The 17,787-nt window shown below is 51.3% G+C and overlaps 1 protein-coding gene across 1 annotated transcript; it reads right to left on the bottom strand.

Annotated features, from left to right (window-relative positions):
* Positions 1–903: 903 nt before the first annotated feature.
* On the bottom strand, positions 904–8,597 carry XCR1 (X-C motif chemokine receptor 1). Its single transcript, XM_045856506.1, has 2 exons — positions 8,554–8,597; positions 904–5,907 (listed from the first exon to the last, which is right to left on the bottom strand). The coding sequence occupies exon 2, from the start codon at positions 5,888–5,890 to the stop codon at positions 4,874–4,876; it is 1,017 nt and encodes a 338-aa protein (XP_045712462.1). The 5' UTR covers positions 5,891–5,907; positions 8,554–8,597; the 3' UTR covers positions 904–4,873.
* Between the last annotated feature and the right edge of the window lie 9,190 nt (positions 8,598–17,787).

Below are 17,787 nucleotides of genomic sequence, written 5' to 3'. Positions count from 1 at the left end.
AACCTTTCTCCAAATGGAACGGCTAGCGGCTGACCAGCTGGGGAGTAGGGTTAGTTCGTCCTTGCCGTCTCCCCCCCACCCACAACACAGGCTTCGCACTGGCTTGGCACTGGCGGGCCCTCCACAAAGGAGGCCAGGAACCACCTCGAGGTCCACACCTCCTCCCGCCAGCTCCTCCCTCATCCCTGATCCCTGCAATCGTCCAATCCCCCAGGCCCAGCTGTCACCCATTTCTTCCAACTATGAACGATGCTCAAGACTGATTTTCTGAAATGGTCAAAGTCAAGGAACTGGGCTGTCTTTGTCTTCCTGTGGTCCCTCTTGCCACACTTCCTTTTGTGGGGGCTGGGGAGGTTGTGTGGGAGGGCACTGCAACAACCTCACACCTAAAATCTGGACCGGTCCATCCACGGTGGAGAGGCGAGCTCTGTACTCAGAATAATTTAGTGAGGAGTTAGGATAATCCCACTTCCCCTTCCCAAACTCCTCCCCAGACTGCGAAGTATGTCCTGCCAGATCTTCAGGATGCCTGACATCCCCAGCAGGAAGCAGTATCATTCCTTCTGGTGGGAGGGCTGATCTCTGGACGGTTCCCGTTCAGACACAGCTGGATCAGGAAATAGGAAAAAGCCCCGGACTTGGGGACAGAACATCTGGGTGTTAGGCCACCGGAGAGACAGGGACAGAAAACCGAGCCGCAGAGCACTCAAGGCAGACTTGGCCTCGGACAATTTTTTCTGAGGCCTAAATGGGGCCAGTTTCCTGCCATCCTGACACACCTGGGTCTTGTTCCACTCTTGAGCTCCAATGCTTCCTCTGTATCCCTCCTTTCACCTCTAAATCCTAGCCCAGCCCCCCTCTGCAAGCAGAGAACTTTGAGGAGTCTTATGTAATGATCTTGGGTAGCAGTTTATTTGTGTATATGATACAAGGAAGCTTTCTGTTTTCATAAGATGATCACAAGAGGAATGCATGTTAGTCTGCGGCCAAATGCTTTACAAAGCAAGTATTTTTACACACATGACCTCCAGCACACCTTTCTTGTGTGGTTACGGTCTGTCTTTGTGTTGCTGACATTTATACAGTTTAAGAGATAACCGTTTACTGAGGCTCTGAGAGACCCAAGGTCACAGTGAGGGAGTGAAAGAGCTTGGATTTGGCGTCTGGGTCCAGGCCTCCCATTCCAAGGGCCTGCTCAGCCCGTTTACTTTGGGAATCTGTCTGCTGGGCTTCCCATCCATGGGGGCCCCTCTGCCAGCTTTCCCAAATGGAAGCCTTCAAGACTTCAATGCACCGGCCGATGTCTGGGCTGGCGGGCTCAAGAGGAGGATTATGGGAAGCCCATGGGTGGGGCCAGGAGTTGACTGGCAGACATACTATAGGCAAATGATCAGAAGAGGAAATGGAAATAGAAAACAAAGCAAACCAAAAAGATGGTCTCCTATTCACTTACTCCCCCAGCCACAAATAGTCCAGGGCACCAAGGAAGGTTCTAGACATGCAACACAGATTGTGCTCTCGAGGGAGTTCCACGCTGGCTGGGGTCATTGGAGGTTGGGGGCTGCCCTGGGCTTGGAGGTTGTCCCTGTTTGACAATCGGCAGGGTTCCTCTCCTCTTGCTTCTGTCTGAGAGAACGTGGCGATGGAAATGCTGTGGGGAGGGTCTTCCTTGGGTACCACTGGGGATTTTTTAGGCTCCGGGAGGGTAGGTCTGCAGCCCAGCGTCCGGGGCATCCTTTTTTTAACTGTTGGGAGAGCGACAGTCCCGTAAGAGTCTAGCTGAGGTCGCACAGTGGTTTCAGTGGGTGGCGGGAGGGGGAAGCAGGAGGTTGTGGTGAGTGGAGGGGGTGGTCAGAGAACAGAGAGTGTGATCCCTGGCCTCATCCATGCTCCTTTTCTGATAGGATGTCCCTCCACCTTCCCATTTATACCTCTCTGTCTCCTGGCCTCTCCCCTTGGATTCTCAAGGAGCTGGATTAGGAGAGGACTCTTGGTTAAAGATCCCTCTGAGAGCTGGTCTATCAGGAGTGCCAAAACAGCACTAGAAACGTAAAGAGATGAACATGATCGTATTTCACGAAGTGCTCCTAGGGAGGTGGCTGTATGTGTTGAAGGAAATACTTGGATACGCATCTGGGGACTGAAGGAATGGGGTGGGGCAAGGAGACGGTGGATCAAGCCTCTCCAAGGGGATGCCCCGTGGTGATACAAGACCTCCCAAACCTGCCTTCTAAGAGGAGCAGGCTCAAAACCCACTTTGGTTTGGCCAAGTGGATACAGGAGCAGGAAACCTCTGTCCTTCTGCTCCTTCAGCTCAGCCTGCCGTGCACATAAAAACTGAACAAAAGTTTAATACTATCCGTTTGAGAGGTAGGGGTGCCGGGTGATGCGCCCGACAGAGGCCCACAGGCTTAGCTCTGACCCTGAAACCATCTCACCGTCTCCTTCCTCTTGCTGTTTCTTCCATCCACGGCGAGTGACGGCCCCGCCTGCTGGTTAGCCAGTCCCTTCTCTGGTTCACTGCCCAGCCCTCTCCAGCAGGTGTTACTGACCTAATTCTTAAAATTAGAGCCTCACTCTTCCCCGGCAAGGTCAAACTCCTCCACGGCTGGCCACCCACGGGGCAACTGGATCATCGACATCATAGCTGGAAATGGAGGGGAAAATGCCATGTAAGCTCTCTAGGCTCCAGCCCAGGGCGGTCTTCGCTGCTACCTTATTCAACAGGCATATATTGAGTGCCGCAGTGACTCTGTGCAAGGTCCTGCCCAAGGATCTGTGGCAGATCCTGGAAGTCCCATTTTCAAGGAGTTGCAGCCAAATGTTTCCGACTAGGGTGCATGTCTGGATCACCCGGGGAGCTTTGCCAAAGGCTTCGCTGCGGAGCTGAATCAGGTCGACAGATTGGGACCAGGTCTGTGTGTATGGGAAAGTTTAGAGGGTGGCTTTCCCCTCTGTCCTTGGATGTGAAGCGGTGGAACCGTGTAAGAGACAGGCATGTGTACCATGAACTAAAAAGCAAGATCAAGTGTAGTCATTGCCCCTTGACCTTGGAAAAGATTAAGCAATGTACTCTGCGCATAGACCAGGAAAGGAAGGTTAATATCTATAAAGAAGAGGCCTGGGGCAAGGAAGGTAGAAAGTGCCCCTGGGCACAGCTCCTCAAAAAAGCACAAATTAGAAGAAGAGTGACAGCTGTCATTCTTTGCTCCCACTTAGTACACTGCGACAGAGCACCAGGGTCCCTGCTTGGCAGGGCGTAGGACCAAGTTCCTGCCCTCAGGCGATTTGCGGTCTCCTGGGGCAGGGAGATAAGCCATGCGCGTGTGTAACTATGACATGTGGTAGAAAGGACAAATGATATTTTTGAGGGGACCAGCAGAGTGCCACGACAGCCCAGAGAGTGCTCTCCTGATCTGAAGATTGGGGAGGGCCTTCTGAAGGAGCTGGCCTTTCAGCTGGGGCTTGTACATTAGGGAGCAGAAGCACAAGTGTCCAGACCCAGGTGGCAGCATGCCAGAGGCCCAGAGGAAACTGGGAGAAGGATGTCTGGAAGAGGCCCCATGGTCTTTTGTGGTTGGATCCCAAGCTAGTGGGGGTGGGGCTTTAGGGTGGAGTGAGAATGGAAAAGTCAGCTGGCACTGGATTGCAGGGGCCTTGGAGCACTTGCTGAGGTGTTTGGTCTTTCTTCCTGTGTGATAAGGAGCCACTGGGGGTTTTGAGCACCCTGATTTCAACGCAGAGGACACTGGTGGGGAAAGAGGTGAGCTGCAGGAGGGCACCGAGGAAGTGAGGCCATTTGGGGATGGATCCGTGGGCGTGCAATGGCGAGAACAACTCTGAGAGACCTTGGGAAGGTGGAGTCAATGGAACCTGGCCATGGGAGTGATGGGAAAGGACAGCAGGGCTCAAAGATGACTCAGGTTTGGAGGCCGAGCGACCGGAGGGGAGGCTGGTGCCATCAAGTGGGAGGAGAACATTGCAGGTGGGAAGTGACGAATCTGAAGCGTCTGTTCAACATCCAGCTGGAGAGAATGAGATGCCAGAGGCACCTGCACCTTAGGCGCCTTCACCGAGGTGGGTGCTTACTTATCTGCGCCTTCGGAGCTGGACTGTTGGCACCTGGTGGGGAGCAGCTCTACCTTGTCTATCTTTATCTCCTCCCAATGCACACTCCATGCAGAAGACAGCCTTTGTTGCATCCATTTGTTTCCATAAGAGACCGATGGACTAAATGGGCAAAGCCAGTTCATGTGCTGGAAACTGGAGTCACGACACAGAACACGTCTCCAGTCCAGCCGCGAGCTTCTAGACTCCAGACTTCCTTCCGACTATGCTTACATGAGACTAGGGTTACTTTTTGTCCTGCGGACAGTCTCATCCAGTCGCCACTGAGGAAGACAGAACCCATGCTCCCCAAAACCAGCTGGGACAACCCGACAGTCAGGAATGGCAGAGACCGTCTCGCCGGCAGCCTTCTCTTGTGCAATTATCGCTCCTAGTGAGTTTCGGCCCCTCATCCAGTCTTGAAGAATGCTCCTTTCAGGGAAGCCTTTCATGGTTTCCATTCATTCAGAACCTTCTGAACTCAGCAATGATAAGAAATACAGGCCTCCATGAATGCGTTAATGAAAGAATGAGTAATAAACTCGGAATCTAAGAAATGTTTTTCTCGAGGGCAATATACAATTTCTGGGCAGTGAGCCACCTTTCTGCAGAAGAGGGGGCATAGAGGACTGGCCCAGCGTGAGGTATGTCGCCCCCACCCCTGCAGCCGGCAGCACCGCCAATGTTGCGCCTTCTGCGATGCACCACTCCTCTTTGCTCCCACCCCAGCTCCTCCGTGCACCTCAACCTGCAGCACCGCCCTCTTCTAATAGAAGGAGGCACCCTCCGAGTGGAAGGCACGTGGGGAGTGAGGTGGCGAGGAAGAGCTGGGCGCCTGTGACCGGCAGAGCCAGAAGGTCTGGAGCAGACTTTTGAGGTGTCTGCGGAACTTGACGCCCACGAAGACGTAGAGCACTGGGTTGAAGCAGCAATGGGAGAAGGCCAAGTTGCGGCAGATGAGCAAGGCGTAATGCAGCTGCTCGATGGCCCTGCAGCTCTGAATGATCTCCAGTTTCTGCAGCGTCTGCAGGAACAGGACCAGGTTGTAGGGAGCCCAGCTGACGAAGTGTGCCAGCACGATGGTGAGGATGAGCCTGACGGTCCGGTGGTGCCGTTTGGACCGGGAGCGGCACAAGGTCCTGAGAATCTCCACGTAGCAGAACAGGATGACCCCCATGGAGAACAGGAAGAAGACGATGTGCTGGTAGGCCGAGGCGAGGAACCACTTGGTTTCAGAATAATCACATATTGATGACGTTTCTAGATCATCAAACACCTTGTGGAACATGGTGTCGGGGATGGAGGACAGGATGCTGGCTGCCCACACAGCTGTGGTCACTGACACACGGCACCAGAGGGTGTGGACCCGCAGGGACGAGAGGGGGCTCACCACGGACTGGTAGCGCAGCATGGTCATGATCGTCAGGAAGAAGATGCTGCTGAAGAGGCTGGTGGAGAACATCAAGTTGGAGAGCTTGCAGAAGAAGTCTCCCAGCACCCAGCCCAAGTGGTACCCCAAGGTCCACAGAGGCAGCAAGCAGGCGAACACCAGGTCTGAGAGGCACAGGTTGAGGATGAAAACGTTGGTGAGGGACTCCAGGCTCTCGTACTTCACCAGGACCCACAGCACCAGGCTGTTGCCCACCAGGCTGAGGAGGAACACCAGCGAGTACAGGATGGTGGTGTTAAAGGCCGCGAAGGTGGAGGTCTGCAGCTCGCACATGAGGCCGTCAAGTTCATAATCCCCAAGAGTGGTGGACTCTGGGATGCCTGAGGGCTCCATCTAGACACCGGGAGCATCTGAAAGGATACAGGCATGGAGTTTAAAGCCACGTGGTTAGGCTAGAGTGCAAGAGCATTCGTGTTGCAGACATGGGTGGTCCATGGACCCGCTACCTACCGGCTGGTGAATTGTTTGTAGTGAGATTAGGAACTTTTACCAGAACATGCAGGCATTAAGCGTACTCTAGCATGCTTAGCGCTTTCTGCTTAGCAAGATTTTCTTGATGAAGAAAGAAGTGAATGAATTTACATTCTATCCTAAGTCCCTTTTCTCCTTGAAGATTGGTATTTGAGGAGCACTAAGCTAGACCGGTCTCCTAGGTGCAGGAAAAAGAAGTGGAACTGGATTCAAAGATGTGAGATCAAATTCCGGCTCCATGACTGCGTTCCTGGGCAAGTCACCGAAGCTCTCTGAAACTCAGGTCCTCATTTCTGACACAGAGCTAACGAGGCCACAGTCACGCCATAATTTATTCAACAAATATCTAGTGAGCATTTACTATGTCTGCCACCTCCCTCCCTCCTTTTCTCTCCTCCTTTTTTTCTTCCTCCACTCCCTTCTTTCCTTCGTCCCATACGATGTTGAAGTCCCGATGGCAGGATTGTTTGAAAAACCTTGCTGTCTCCTGGAACAGGCTCAAACAGAGATGACAGAGATGGAGCACGACTCTCTCCTAGGAGAGGGCTAGAGAGCAAGAGCCCCGAATTCTGTGCATATCTCTGCCATAGAAATGTTGGGCTGGCCACTCCACCATGAGCACACCAGTGCAAGCTAAAAGAACTGAACTTTTGGCCCTGGCTGGCGTAGCTCAGTGGATTGAGCTTGGGCTGCAAACCAAAGTGTCGCAGGTTTGATTCCCAGGCAGGGCACATGCCTGGGTTGCAGGCCACAGCCCCTAGCAACCGCACATTGATATTTCTCTCTCTCTTTCTCCTTCCCTTTCCTCTCTAAAAATAAATTAATAAAATCTTAAAAAAAAAAAAGAACTGAACTTTTGAGCTGCTGCCCACTTCAGGGGAGTCAAAGGTAAGAGTTGAGTTGGCCACATTCATTGTCTGCTAAACAAATGAGCAACATACAAACAATCAATACTTATCAAAAGAATAAAATGGAATTCAGTCTCCACAACACGGCTTTTATGAAATTCAGGATACCGTACAGAATTACTCAGCTTATGAAGAACTAGGAAAATATGGCCCATATTCAGAACAAAAGACAATGCAGAAACTGACCGTGAAATGACCTGGGTGTTAGAATTTGCAGGAAGGATGAAAATGCAACTATTATAACAATGCTCAAAGGTAGAAAGGAAAAATATTCATGATGAATGAAAAGATAAGGAATTTCAGAAGAAAAAGAAAGAAAATTATGTAAAAGGTCCAAAAGGAATTAGAAGTCAATAACAATAAGATATGTAGAAAAGCCTCAATAATGTGGAAGTACAACTTCCAAAAAAAAATCTACGAGTCAAAGAAGAAATCACAAGGCAAGTTGTCAAATACAGTGTCCAGAAGAAATAACGGTGCTGGAGCGTGATTGGGAGGGTAATAATACGGGTGTAATAAATTAGTTTTCACTTGAACATTTTATCTAAAATGGCACACAGTGTGCTTGAATGTGATATTGTTATGTTACAGAATTGCATGCTCATGATTTTGTAATGCAAGATTTTGTAATAAGAGGGGGGCGTTATTTGTGCCACACCCTGCAATTTTTTTTTTTTTTTTTTTGGAGTGGGTCATAATGAAAATAGCACATACCAAATTAATGGGAGGCAACTAAACAGCCCTTGGAGAAAACGTTCCAGCTCTCAATGCTTTAATTAGAAAGAAGAAAGGTCTAAAACCAGTGACCTAAAATGAGTGACTCAGAAACCAGAAAGAGAAGGACAAGTTAAACCCGAAGTAAGTCGAAGGAAGGAAATCAAGGAAAAAGAAGACATACGGGAGTAGAAAATAGAAAAGAGAGAAAATGTACAGAACAAAAACTGGCAGGTTGACAAGCATCTGTCGCAGCCCTGAGACTCCAGCCAGACCGATCGCGAACAAAAAGAGAATGGAAACTGTCAACAGCGGGGCGAAGGCGAAGTCATCGCTGCAGAGCTGACGGACTTCAGAATAGCACATTGATGAAACAGTGCTTTAATTTTATCTGAGCAAAGTCAACAGCTTCAATGAAATGCAAGAAAGCTTTCAACATTCTCCATGTACTAAAACTAATCTGAAATGATATGGCAAACGGAAATATCCTGCATTTTAGCACAGACATTTCGTTAACGCTAAAGAAAAACTTCCCCACCAAGAAGGCTCCAGATCTACATGGCTTTTCTAGCGAATTCTGTCACACCTTTACAGAAGAAATGACACCCATCTTACAGAAACAATCTGAACTATAAGACGGGATCCTTCCCAAGCCGTTTTACGAGGCCAGCCCCATCCTGATCCCAAAACCAGAGAACGATATTGCAATAAGAAAACAACAGCTACAGACCCAAATTCCTCATGAGCATAGAAACGAAACCCCCCGACCATCAAATCCGGCAACACATTTACAAGGAATAACACACCTGGACTCAGTGGTGTTTATCCTGGAAATACAAAATTGAAAAATTTCAATACATATCTGAAAAATTAGGGGAAAACGTAACATTAAAAGGAACTCACCTATATCGACACCTCTTTACACACGTCTTGAGGCAGAAGTCGTTGTGCTTCCCTATTTCGCTCAAAAAAACCTCAACACCTGCTCTGCCAGGAGGCGGGGGGGAGGTGTGGAAGGCTGTCGTACCCACCACCGGCCTTCCTGGTTTGGTCCACCGGCACAACGCCTTACTGCCCTCCTAGACCTCTGGTTAGCACCTGCCTACAGTGCTCGCTGTTCACACAGAGAAGAGCTGGTACCCAGTCAGGCTCCACGGGCAGGTGGGGTCAACAGCATAGGGGTCATCTGAGCCCTGGGTCCCACCAACAGTAGATTCAAGTAATTTTGGAGTTACAAGGGGTGTTAAAGGATGGTGTATTTTTTTAAAGGTTTTATTTATTTTTAGAGAGGGAAGGGAGGGAGAGAGAGAGAGAGAAACATCAATGTGCGGTTGCTGGGGGTCATGGCCTGCAACCCAGGCATGTACCCTGGCTGGGAATTGAACCTGCGACACTTTGGTTCACAGCCCGTGCTCAATCCACTGAGCTACGCCAGCCAGGGGTAGGATGGTGTGTTTTTTTTATTTCCATTTTTATTTTATCAAACGTTCTATTGGATTAATGTACCAGTTATATATAATTGTGGTTGTCTTAGATTGAGATAAAATTCATGTAACATAAAATGTACTGTTTTAAATTGTAGAGTTTGGAACTTTTTAGCATAGTGACAGTATAACATACAGTCATCATTACTATCCAATTCCAGAGCATCCCCATCATCACCTCCTCCCCCAGAAAAATCCCAGTCCTGTTAGTAATCAATCCCACTCCACACCCCGCTCCAGCCCCTGGCGAGCACTAAGTTACTTCCTGTCTGCATGGTTTTGTCTACTCTGGACGTTTCATGTAAATGGAATCACAGAGCACGTGACCTCTTCTGTCCAGCTTCTTTCCCTCGGCGCCGTGCTGTGAGGGGCGGTCCTGCTGTGGCACGTGCCCGGGCTCCGTTCCTCTTCATGGCTGAATAACTGATTAAGTAATGTGGTTGAATGATTCCACCGTATGGTGAAACCACATTTCATGTGTCCACTCATCAGCGGAAGGACGTTTGGGTTGTTTTCATTTTTTGGCTATGACGAATAATCCTGCTCAGAACATTCGTGTCCACGTTTTACGTGGGCATATCTTTTTAATTCTCTTGGGTGCACACCCAGAAGTAAAATGTCTGGGTTGTAGGGGAACTCCACGTCTAACTCCTGGAGGAATTCACAAACTGCCACAGAGCAGCACCGTTTTCCTCTCCTACCAGCTGAGTAGGAGTTTCAGTGACTCCTCATATTTACCAACACGGGTTAGTTTTCTTTCTTTCTTTTTTTTCAAAAAAGTAGAGTACAAAATGGCAACTCATTATGATTTACATTTACATTTCCTTAATAAATCACAATGTTGAATATCTTTCCATGAGCTTATTGGTCATTTGGGTTTTGTTTGGTGTTTTTTTTTGAGAAGTGTCTATGCAGAACCTTTGCCTTTTAAAATGTGGGGTTATCTGGGATTTTATTATTAAACTGTAAGAGTTGCTTTATGTAATCTGGACAGTAGTCTCTGATCAAATATGTGATTTGCAAATAACTTTTCCAGTTTTGGTTTGTTTTTAATTTGTGGGTAGTGTCCTGTCACACACAAAAGTTTTTCATTTTGGTAAAGGTAAATTTATAAATTGTTTTTGTTTCTTGTGGTGTGGGTGTCATATTTAGAAACTGTCGTCCAACTCGAAGTCGCAAAGATGTGTCCCTATCTTGCCTGCCTAGAGCGTCTCAGTTTTAGCTCCGAACTCTAAATTATATGCAAATTAGATTCCATTATTCTCCAGGTCTATTCTTCAGCCAACTTGGCACTGTTCTGATTTCTGCAACTTTGCAGTAAGTTCTGAAGTCAGGAAGTATGCGTTCTCAAAGTTTGTTCTTTTTTTTTTCTATTTAAGATTGTAAATGTAGATAGGTTTTTCTATCTATAAGTGGTTTCAACAAGGGTGCCAGGACCACTCAGCGGGGAAACATGAGCCTTTTTAGCAAATGGTGCGGGAACAGCCTATTAAACACACACTACACACGCTGGATCTCGAAATGACTCTTGATGAGGGAAGTGAGAAAGAGGATCCACGGTGTGATTCCATTTATATAACATCATGAAAAAGTGAAACTAATCTGCAGTGACAGAAATCAGAGCCATGGTTGCCTGGGTGACATATCTCTATTGCCACATCACATCTGACATGTGCTCTTAACCAGATACTTACAAAGGCAAAGTTCTAGGTCACTATCCATGTATTTGATACCGTAGGACACATTAGTCACCTGAAGGTGTATAATGAGTGACATTGGCTGGTGGCCCTCCAGTGTCCTGGAGGAAGGACGCAAGGAAAAGGAGTAGCTCAGGGCTTCAGACTGTCAGGTCAAGCTCTGTGTAAATGACATGAAAACTTCGGTGTCTGTCCTTCAAGAAATCCTACGTCCTGTAGTCAGCAGGCTGAGATTTCTGGAAGCCAAACCACCTCTCAACCTGCAGTGGCGGGATTACAGCGCAAATGACATCCACAGGTTTGCAGTGTGTCTCCTCACAGTGAGGGCGTTGACTGGGAAAAAAAGAGATCCTGAAAATTGGAACGGGAACTTAACGGGAGGATCCCAAGGAAGCTGGGGGGTATAGAACCCCTAAGTTGCCAGTAGAGGCAGCCCTCTGACCTCCGTGCGTCCCACCACACCATCAACCGAAGGTGTTTTATATGAAACTGGGACCAAGCAGACCCCGAAAGCACAAGTAAGTTGGGTGAGGAAGTGACCCGAGGCCCCACGGCTCCTGCTCTTGCTGCGCCGCCTTCTCACTCCCATCCCACACACGTCTGACCTCCATGAGTCCAGGTGGACGAGGCGTGCTGCATCCATGCCTGGTTTACAGAAGGCTCTGCGGGATCCACAGACACCACCCCAGAGCGCTCAGCGGGAGAGAACTGCAGCGTCTTTCTGGCAGGTCCCGGAGGCACAGGGTGGAGGGAAAGCCCTCCGCCCGCAGGACGTTGAGCGCCACACCCGGTCGTTCGCCTGCTGGGAAAGGGCGACGGGCACCCGCACTCCAGGCGTGTCGTTTAGAGACAGCCTCTGGGTGCGGTCCCACCGATCGCACCCTGCGCACGCCAGGCTGGCTGGTGGATTCCGGAAGGGAAATCTCGGTTCCGGATTCCCAGATTCGGGGACCAAGAGGTAAAGGGCTTTCACTTTTACTTCTACGTAACATGCGGCTTCCATTTCCCACTTGTGGCCAAAAAGAGGAAAGGTGCCTGCTCACTTTCACTTCCACTTGACCGAGGTCCAAGTACCTCTGACCACCGTAGCCCGCAAGACTTTTGTTTCTCGTTCAGCTTTATCGAGCTGTGCGTAAATCAGGGTTCTACCGGAGAAAGAGAACCAGTAGCATTTAAAAATATATACACATTATATGTATGTGATATTTAGATATATTATAAATCACATATTTATACAGAAATATAACTATGTAGTTTATATAATATAAATTGTGTAAACATTTATCTAATATATAACATATAGTTTATATAAATTATAGGTATATACATTTACCAATGTACATATGTATTATAGACACATTTATAAGGACACATATGCACACATTTATGATTGATGCAGACACATGTCCACAGTGTCCACGGCGTTATGGAGGAGATGACACAGATTCACACAGACTGGCAAGTCCTGTGGAGAAGAAGGGACGGCACGGCCACTCTCTCAAGGGGAGAGCGCCCTGACCCTTGCCTTCACGGGCTTTTATTGGCTTTCTAACAGCATAGGTCCAAGAAGGGTTTCATTCATTATACTTTGGTTTGCTTTAAGTAATTACTTTTTACAGATAGCAGAGGAAAGGATGACTTCTTACAGATTAACAAGGAAAAAATGTTGCAAATGCATGGGAACGATAAACGTGATTGGTCTGGTTACACTTCAGTCCTTGGGAGAATTAGGACAGACTTCAGGAAGTTACTTTAAAGATATGCAGTAAGCATTTGCTGCCTCAACTCAGGGTGAGGGAGTTTTAGCAAGAGCTAGTCTCAAAGCAGTCTCTTTAGCAAGAGCTAGGTACAATGCAGGCCTGGTCTCCCACGGGAGAACCGATCCATGGGTTTGGCATCCTGCGTGCCACCACACGCCTGTGGGTGTTACCCTAGGGCTGGGCTACATTTGCCATTCCACGCCGATCAGTTCCCTGTATACAAGAACAGAGTCAGACTTCTGCCTAATGTGATATAACTGTGTTGCTCACAGCTGCAAATGTGCTAACCTTTTCCCGGATAGGTTGCAAAATTCTTAAGCAATACTTATTTTTTCTGCTTATCTAGTAACTTGAATCCATAATGCAAAGTTATTTGTTATGAATATATTTTATGTTCGAGGATAAGAGGGAAGAAACATTTATTTGCTAAATACATATGTATGTAGACATACTCGTGACAAAATAAGGAAAAGATACTCCTCGCTGTTACGGTGCTCAGTTCTGCACGTGACCAGGTGGCCACAGCTGGTACGACGTTACCTTCTCCCACCACCCATTCTGTGGGCTCACCGCTCTGGGCAAGCACCTTAGCTGGTCGTGGTTCTTGGACTGATGGGCGATCCAAGCTTTCATTCCTAAAACCCGGACCATTAGCACTTCAGCAGGTGGTCCTAAGAGACACCCTAAGGAATCGCCCACATTCCAGACATGACCTTTCATACTTGTACTGTGGAGCAGAGTGGCCCGCAGGGGACCCGTCTGTTTCAGTCTGGCCAATGTGACTCGGCTCTGGATGGAGAACCCACAGAAGCGAGCTGGTGGGCAGGAGCCAGACCTTCAAACCGAGTTTTCCCGTGGGACTCAGGCCCAGAAAATGCATACTGACTGTTACGGCTTGCTCTTGCTAAAACTCCCTCACCCTGGTCTGAAACAACAAGTGTGTATTGTGTATGTATCTTCAAGGTAGTTCCCAAAGCCTGTGTGAACTCACCCAAGGACAGAGCTCATCAGCTTGCCGCCATTCCCCTCTGCATGTCATTTTCATTTCCTTGATTGTACCTCAGATGTAGACAACAATATTCTATGTAATAGACAATAAAGCTTTCTCTGATATGGGCCCCGAGAAAAACAATAAAAGCCTGTCCAGGCAAGTGCTCTCCCCGAGGCACTCATAGACACTCTCCCCTTGAGAGAGTAGCCGTTCCCTTTCTCTCCACAGGATTGCTGTCGCCTGCGCATTTATTTTCTCTTTCAGCCACAACAGGGCGGAACTCTGCTGGCCGGCATCCACCACAGTGGCCGGTCAGCTTCCGTGGGCAGTCAGGATCGACCCCTGCAGCCGGCACAGCGGCTCCCTTCTTTGCCTGTTGATTCAGAGGCAAAAGGGGCCCGAAGTGTCCGGATGGCTGCCTTAACTTCTGCTTCCACGGAATTTTCTCCTGGTGGAAGCATTCCTCCCTTTGCAAACAAGACCACAAGACGAGCAGAGCAGAGGGTTAGGGGAATAAGAGGCAAACGTTTCTCTGGTGAGTCACTGGGGGTAGGAGTGAATGGTGCTACTCTCACTGCTGCCCTTTGATGCCTGGGCAGGTGACTCCTGGCCCCGGGAGGAATAGCACCATATACTGGACGCTGGCTTTCAGCATCTTGCAGGAGGCTGCCCCAGGGCTACCAGGCATTGCCAGCTAGCTGGCATCGCAACTGGGTCTTTAAAAAAGGCCTTTTCATTGTTCTGTCAAGCCAGCAGCTATAGGGGAACATGGTGAGACCAGCAAATTCCATGGACACAGGCGCATTGCTGCCCTTCTTATGCTGTGAAGAAAGTTTCTTAATCAGAAGCAATGCCGTGTGGAAGACCCCCACGAGGGATAAAGCATTCTGTGAACCCAGGGAGGGCCGTTTTTGCAGGAACACCGCGTGGGAGGAAGGCAAATCCCGATCCGGAGTAAGTGTCGAGTCCAGAAAGAACAGAACGCTGCTCCTTCCGCGACGGAAGCAGCCCATGGGGTCTGGCCATCACTAAGCAAGCCAGTGGACCCCTCCGGGGCTCTGTCCCTGCTGGGGACTCAGCGTGGGCCTCTGCCACTGGCAGACTGGGCCCTCAGCGGTGACTGTAACCACATCGGCCTCGGCGAGTAGGGAGTCCACGTGGCTGAGCCCTCGCGTGACCGCCATCCCTGCCGCCACGGACACTTGGTTCGTGAGCCCGCTGGGCAGTGAGCGGGGGGTCTGGAGGAAGAGCTGGCTGGCACCCACAGACTGGGCCAGCCTGTCCACTGGACTATTCGGACCCCCCTCTGCTGAGCTCACGCGCAGGTGAGCATTTACGTAAGACGTCCCCATGCTTTTCTCTGACGCGATGCTCTTCAGCACCCGCATGGAGAGGCCTCGGGCTGAAGCATGGTGTCTGGCGTCTGGCGTGACCTGTAAGGGCCACTCTCTTGCCTCGTTTCCTGGGTGCCAAGGACCCTCTGGGACAGGCTTCTTAGACTCAGAAGACGCAGCCTCGGCCTGGGGAGTCTGGGGCCCGGGGTCCTGCTGGGGGAAAGGATCGCACGCTCCCCTCGGCCACCGCACTGCCCGAAAGCTCTGCCGGCCACCCTCCCGCTCGTTCATCCCCCCTCCTCCTGGGCTCCAGCTTCATCCCCCTGAACACGTCAGGCTCTTGGGTTCTTTCGCACCTTGTCCGTCTTCAGGGCCTCTGTCTGCTGATGGCAACACCTTTACCCAGTAACGATCCGTTCGGCGACCACAATGCCGGTGGCTGGCAATGTACTGAGCGCTTCCAACCTGCTAGACTCTGTGTCACCGCTTGCTAGACTGTGGTCGGGACTGCAGTCTCCATGAGGGCAGGGGCCGTGCTGTGCCTGTCCCAGTGCCTGGGACAGGGCCTGGCCCATTCCAGGGACCCAGCAAGCGAGCGCGGAGTCAAGAGTCTCCACTACGAGCCCAGCGAGCGTTTCCCGGCTCCCTTCTTGTGTGGAAGAATAAATATGCGTGTGAATGTTTTCCTGCTCCTTCTGTCGAGAGGCGGGCTCTAATTCTGCTCTTCCTGCGTGTGTGCTGGCCTTAGTGACTAGCGTGACTAATAGAATGAGGGCAAGTGACATTCTGGGACTTCTAGGTCGTAGGAAGCCCCCACGGCCTTCAGCGGGATCCCTCGGGACATTCTCATTGGGATCCCTGAACCGCTGCTGGTGAAGGCCACCTTCACGAGGCCGCCCTGCTGGGGAGGCCACGCGGGAGTGTCCGTCCCTGGCTCTGCAGCCTCCTCCGCCGAACAAGCCGACGCCTGACGGAAGCTGCCCTGGGGTAGCCCATCCCTCGGCTCAGTACCACCTGAGGGGCCTCCGCCGATACCGCACACAACACAGTCACCCCGCAGAGCCCCGCTCAGGTTCTGGAGTCACAGAATTATAAGAAATACTTATAAGAAATAATGGCACAGTTCTCATGTTAAGCCTCCATCTGTGGGCGCTTGATTAACCAGCAACAGTCGGACCACGTAACAGTGGTTAGGGAAACCCCCACCCTGCGTTTGGCCATCCCACGCTCTCGGGTGACCTGCGAACACTGCCGTCACCAAGGGTTCTGCTAATGCTCCAGCAACTTCGCTTTGATGTGGCTTTAAGAGAGGAGCCTTGTCTACTTAGCTTCCATTTGCAACACAGCCGGGAAATCCCCCAAGCGAGGGCCCTGCCGGCTTCAGAGCAAAGCCCGGAGGGCTGAGTGGCTCGGGAGCTCCCTGCCAGACCTTCCTAGGTGCCCCTTCAGCCTCGGGCGACAGCAAACTCACCGGCTCCAGGGGGAGGGCCTTTCCTGAGAAGCATGCTCCGCCCACGCAGCACACACGGGTCTGGCTCGAGGGTGTTCACGCTGAGAGCTGGGGCAACGCCAGGCGGCTGGCCGGGGCTGTCCCTGGCCGCACTGCTGCCGCCTCCCCAGGTTGCAGAGGAAAGTGCTTCTGGAATCAGCAGCACCACCTGGGAGAGGGGTCAGAGGGCAGCTGTGGATGGGGCGGGGCCGTCTGAGGACTGAACCCTGGTGGGTATGCTTGCAATGTGTGGGGAGTTCTGGATGGGGCCTTGCGACGTTTCTGGTGGCACTCATAATTAAACGGACAGCTGAGAAGCTCAAGGACTCTTAGCCCACTCCAGGGCCTCTGGTGGGGGCCTTGTGGGGATGTCCCTGCGGCCTGGAGCATGTGCCAGCTCCTCCTGAGCGGGGAGGGCCCCTCTTCCGCCTCCCTCCACTGCTGGGGCGGGTGGGGGGCGCTGGTGGCAGCCTTCTTGGCAGAGAGAACAAGAGTGTGGAGGAGAGTACGTCCAGGATGTGTTCGTGATTTAGGGACACGGGCACCTCAAGGCCGGACCTCGTAGAGTCCCAGACGCTCCTCGCGCTCTCGGGACACAGCCACCGTTCCTCAGCTGGCAGCTGGTGCCCTGAGAGGCTCGTGGCGGATGCAGTTCCCCAGGCCCTACCCGGGCCTGGAGAAGTGAGGTCTGCCCGTGGGCCCGGGCCTCTGCCTTTGTAACAAGGGTCTGGGGCGTTCAGGAGGAGGGGCCCGGGCAGTGTAGGGTTTCAACATCACGGACTCTGGAACTGGACTGCTGGCGTTCAGACTCAGACTTCAGGATTCCGTGCCCATGTGATTGTGGTGCCTCAGCTTCCCTGCATGGATTGCAGATCATGGCGGCATCCACCTCCCTGGCTGTGTTCTGTCGGGTCCGGCCTTGTTTCAGGTGTGGGGGGCTCCAAAGGAATAAATCACGTCCTTGCCCCTCTGATGCTGGAGGCTCACAGATGCGGAAGCGAACGGTGGCGACGCAGCGCCGTGAGTGCGCTGTGAGGAGCTGGCTACAGGCACACCAGCCTTGGGGAAGCCAGGAAAGCTTCCTGGAGGAGGTGATGTCCAGGAAAATCCTGAAGGAAAAATAGGAGTTACTCAGGGGGCAGAACGCCAGGTGTTGGGGAAACCCGTGCCACAATGCACGTCCTGGGCCCCCTGGGGGTTCAGAGCGAATGAGGCGCCTCGTGTAAAGGGGCAGGACTGGCAGGGCTGGGGTCTGGAAAGCTGGGCAGCCTCAGCGGGTGGGGGCGGCTTGGGCTCCCCGATACCTTCAGTTCCGGCCACTCATCTCACGCACTGCGTGTCCTTACCACCAAGGGCCCCTCGTGTGCAAAGGACAGCACTCC

This window comes from Phyllostomus hastatus, unplaced genomic scaffold, assembly GCF_019186645.2.
Source record: "Phyllostomus hastatus isolate PE091 unplaced genomic scaffold, TTU_PhHast_1.1 phas_scaffold_129, whole genome shotgun sequence".
In the NCBI taxonomy this organism is placed as follows: Eukaryota; Metazoa; Chordata; class Mammalia; order Chiroptera; family Phyllostomidae; genus Phyllostomus; species Phyllostomus hastatus.
Note: the sequence above shows the minus strand (reverse complement) of the source record. Positions and strands in the feature narration are given on the sequence as shown.

What these genes read in the sequence shown, in the direction of transcription:
- XCR1 (XM_045856506.1), bottom strand. Translation starts at nt 5,890, where the DNA reads ATGGAGCCCTCAGGCATCCCAGAGTCCACCACTCTTGGGGATTATGAA.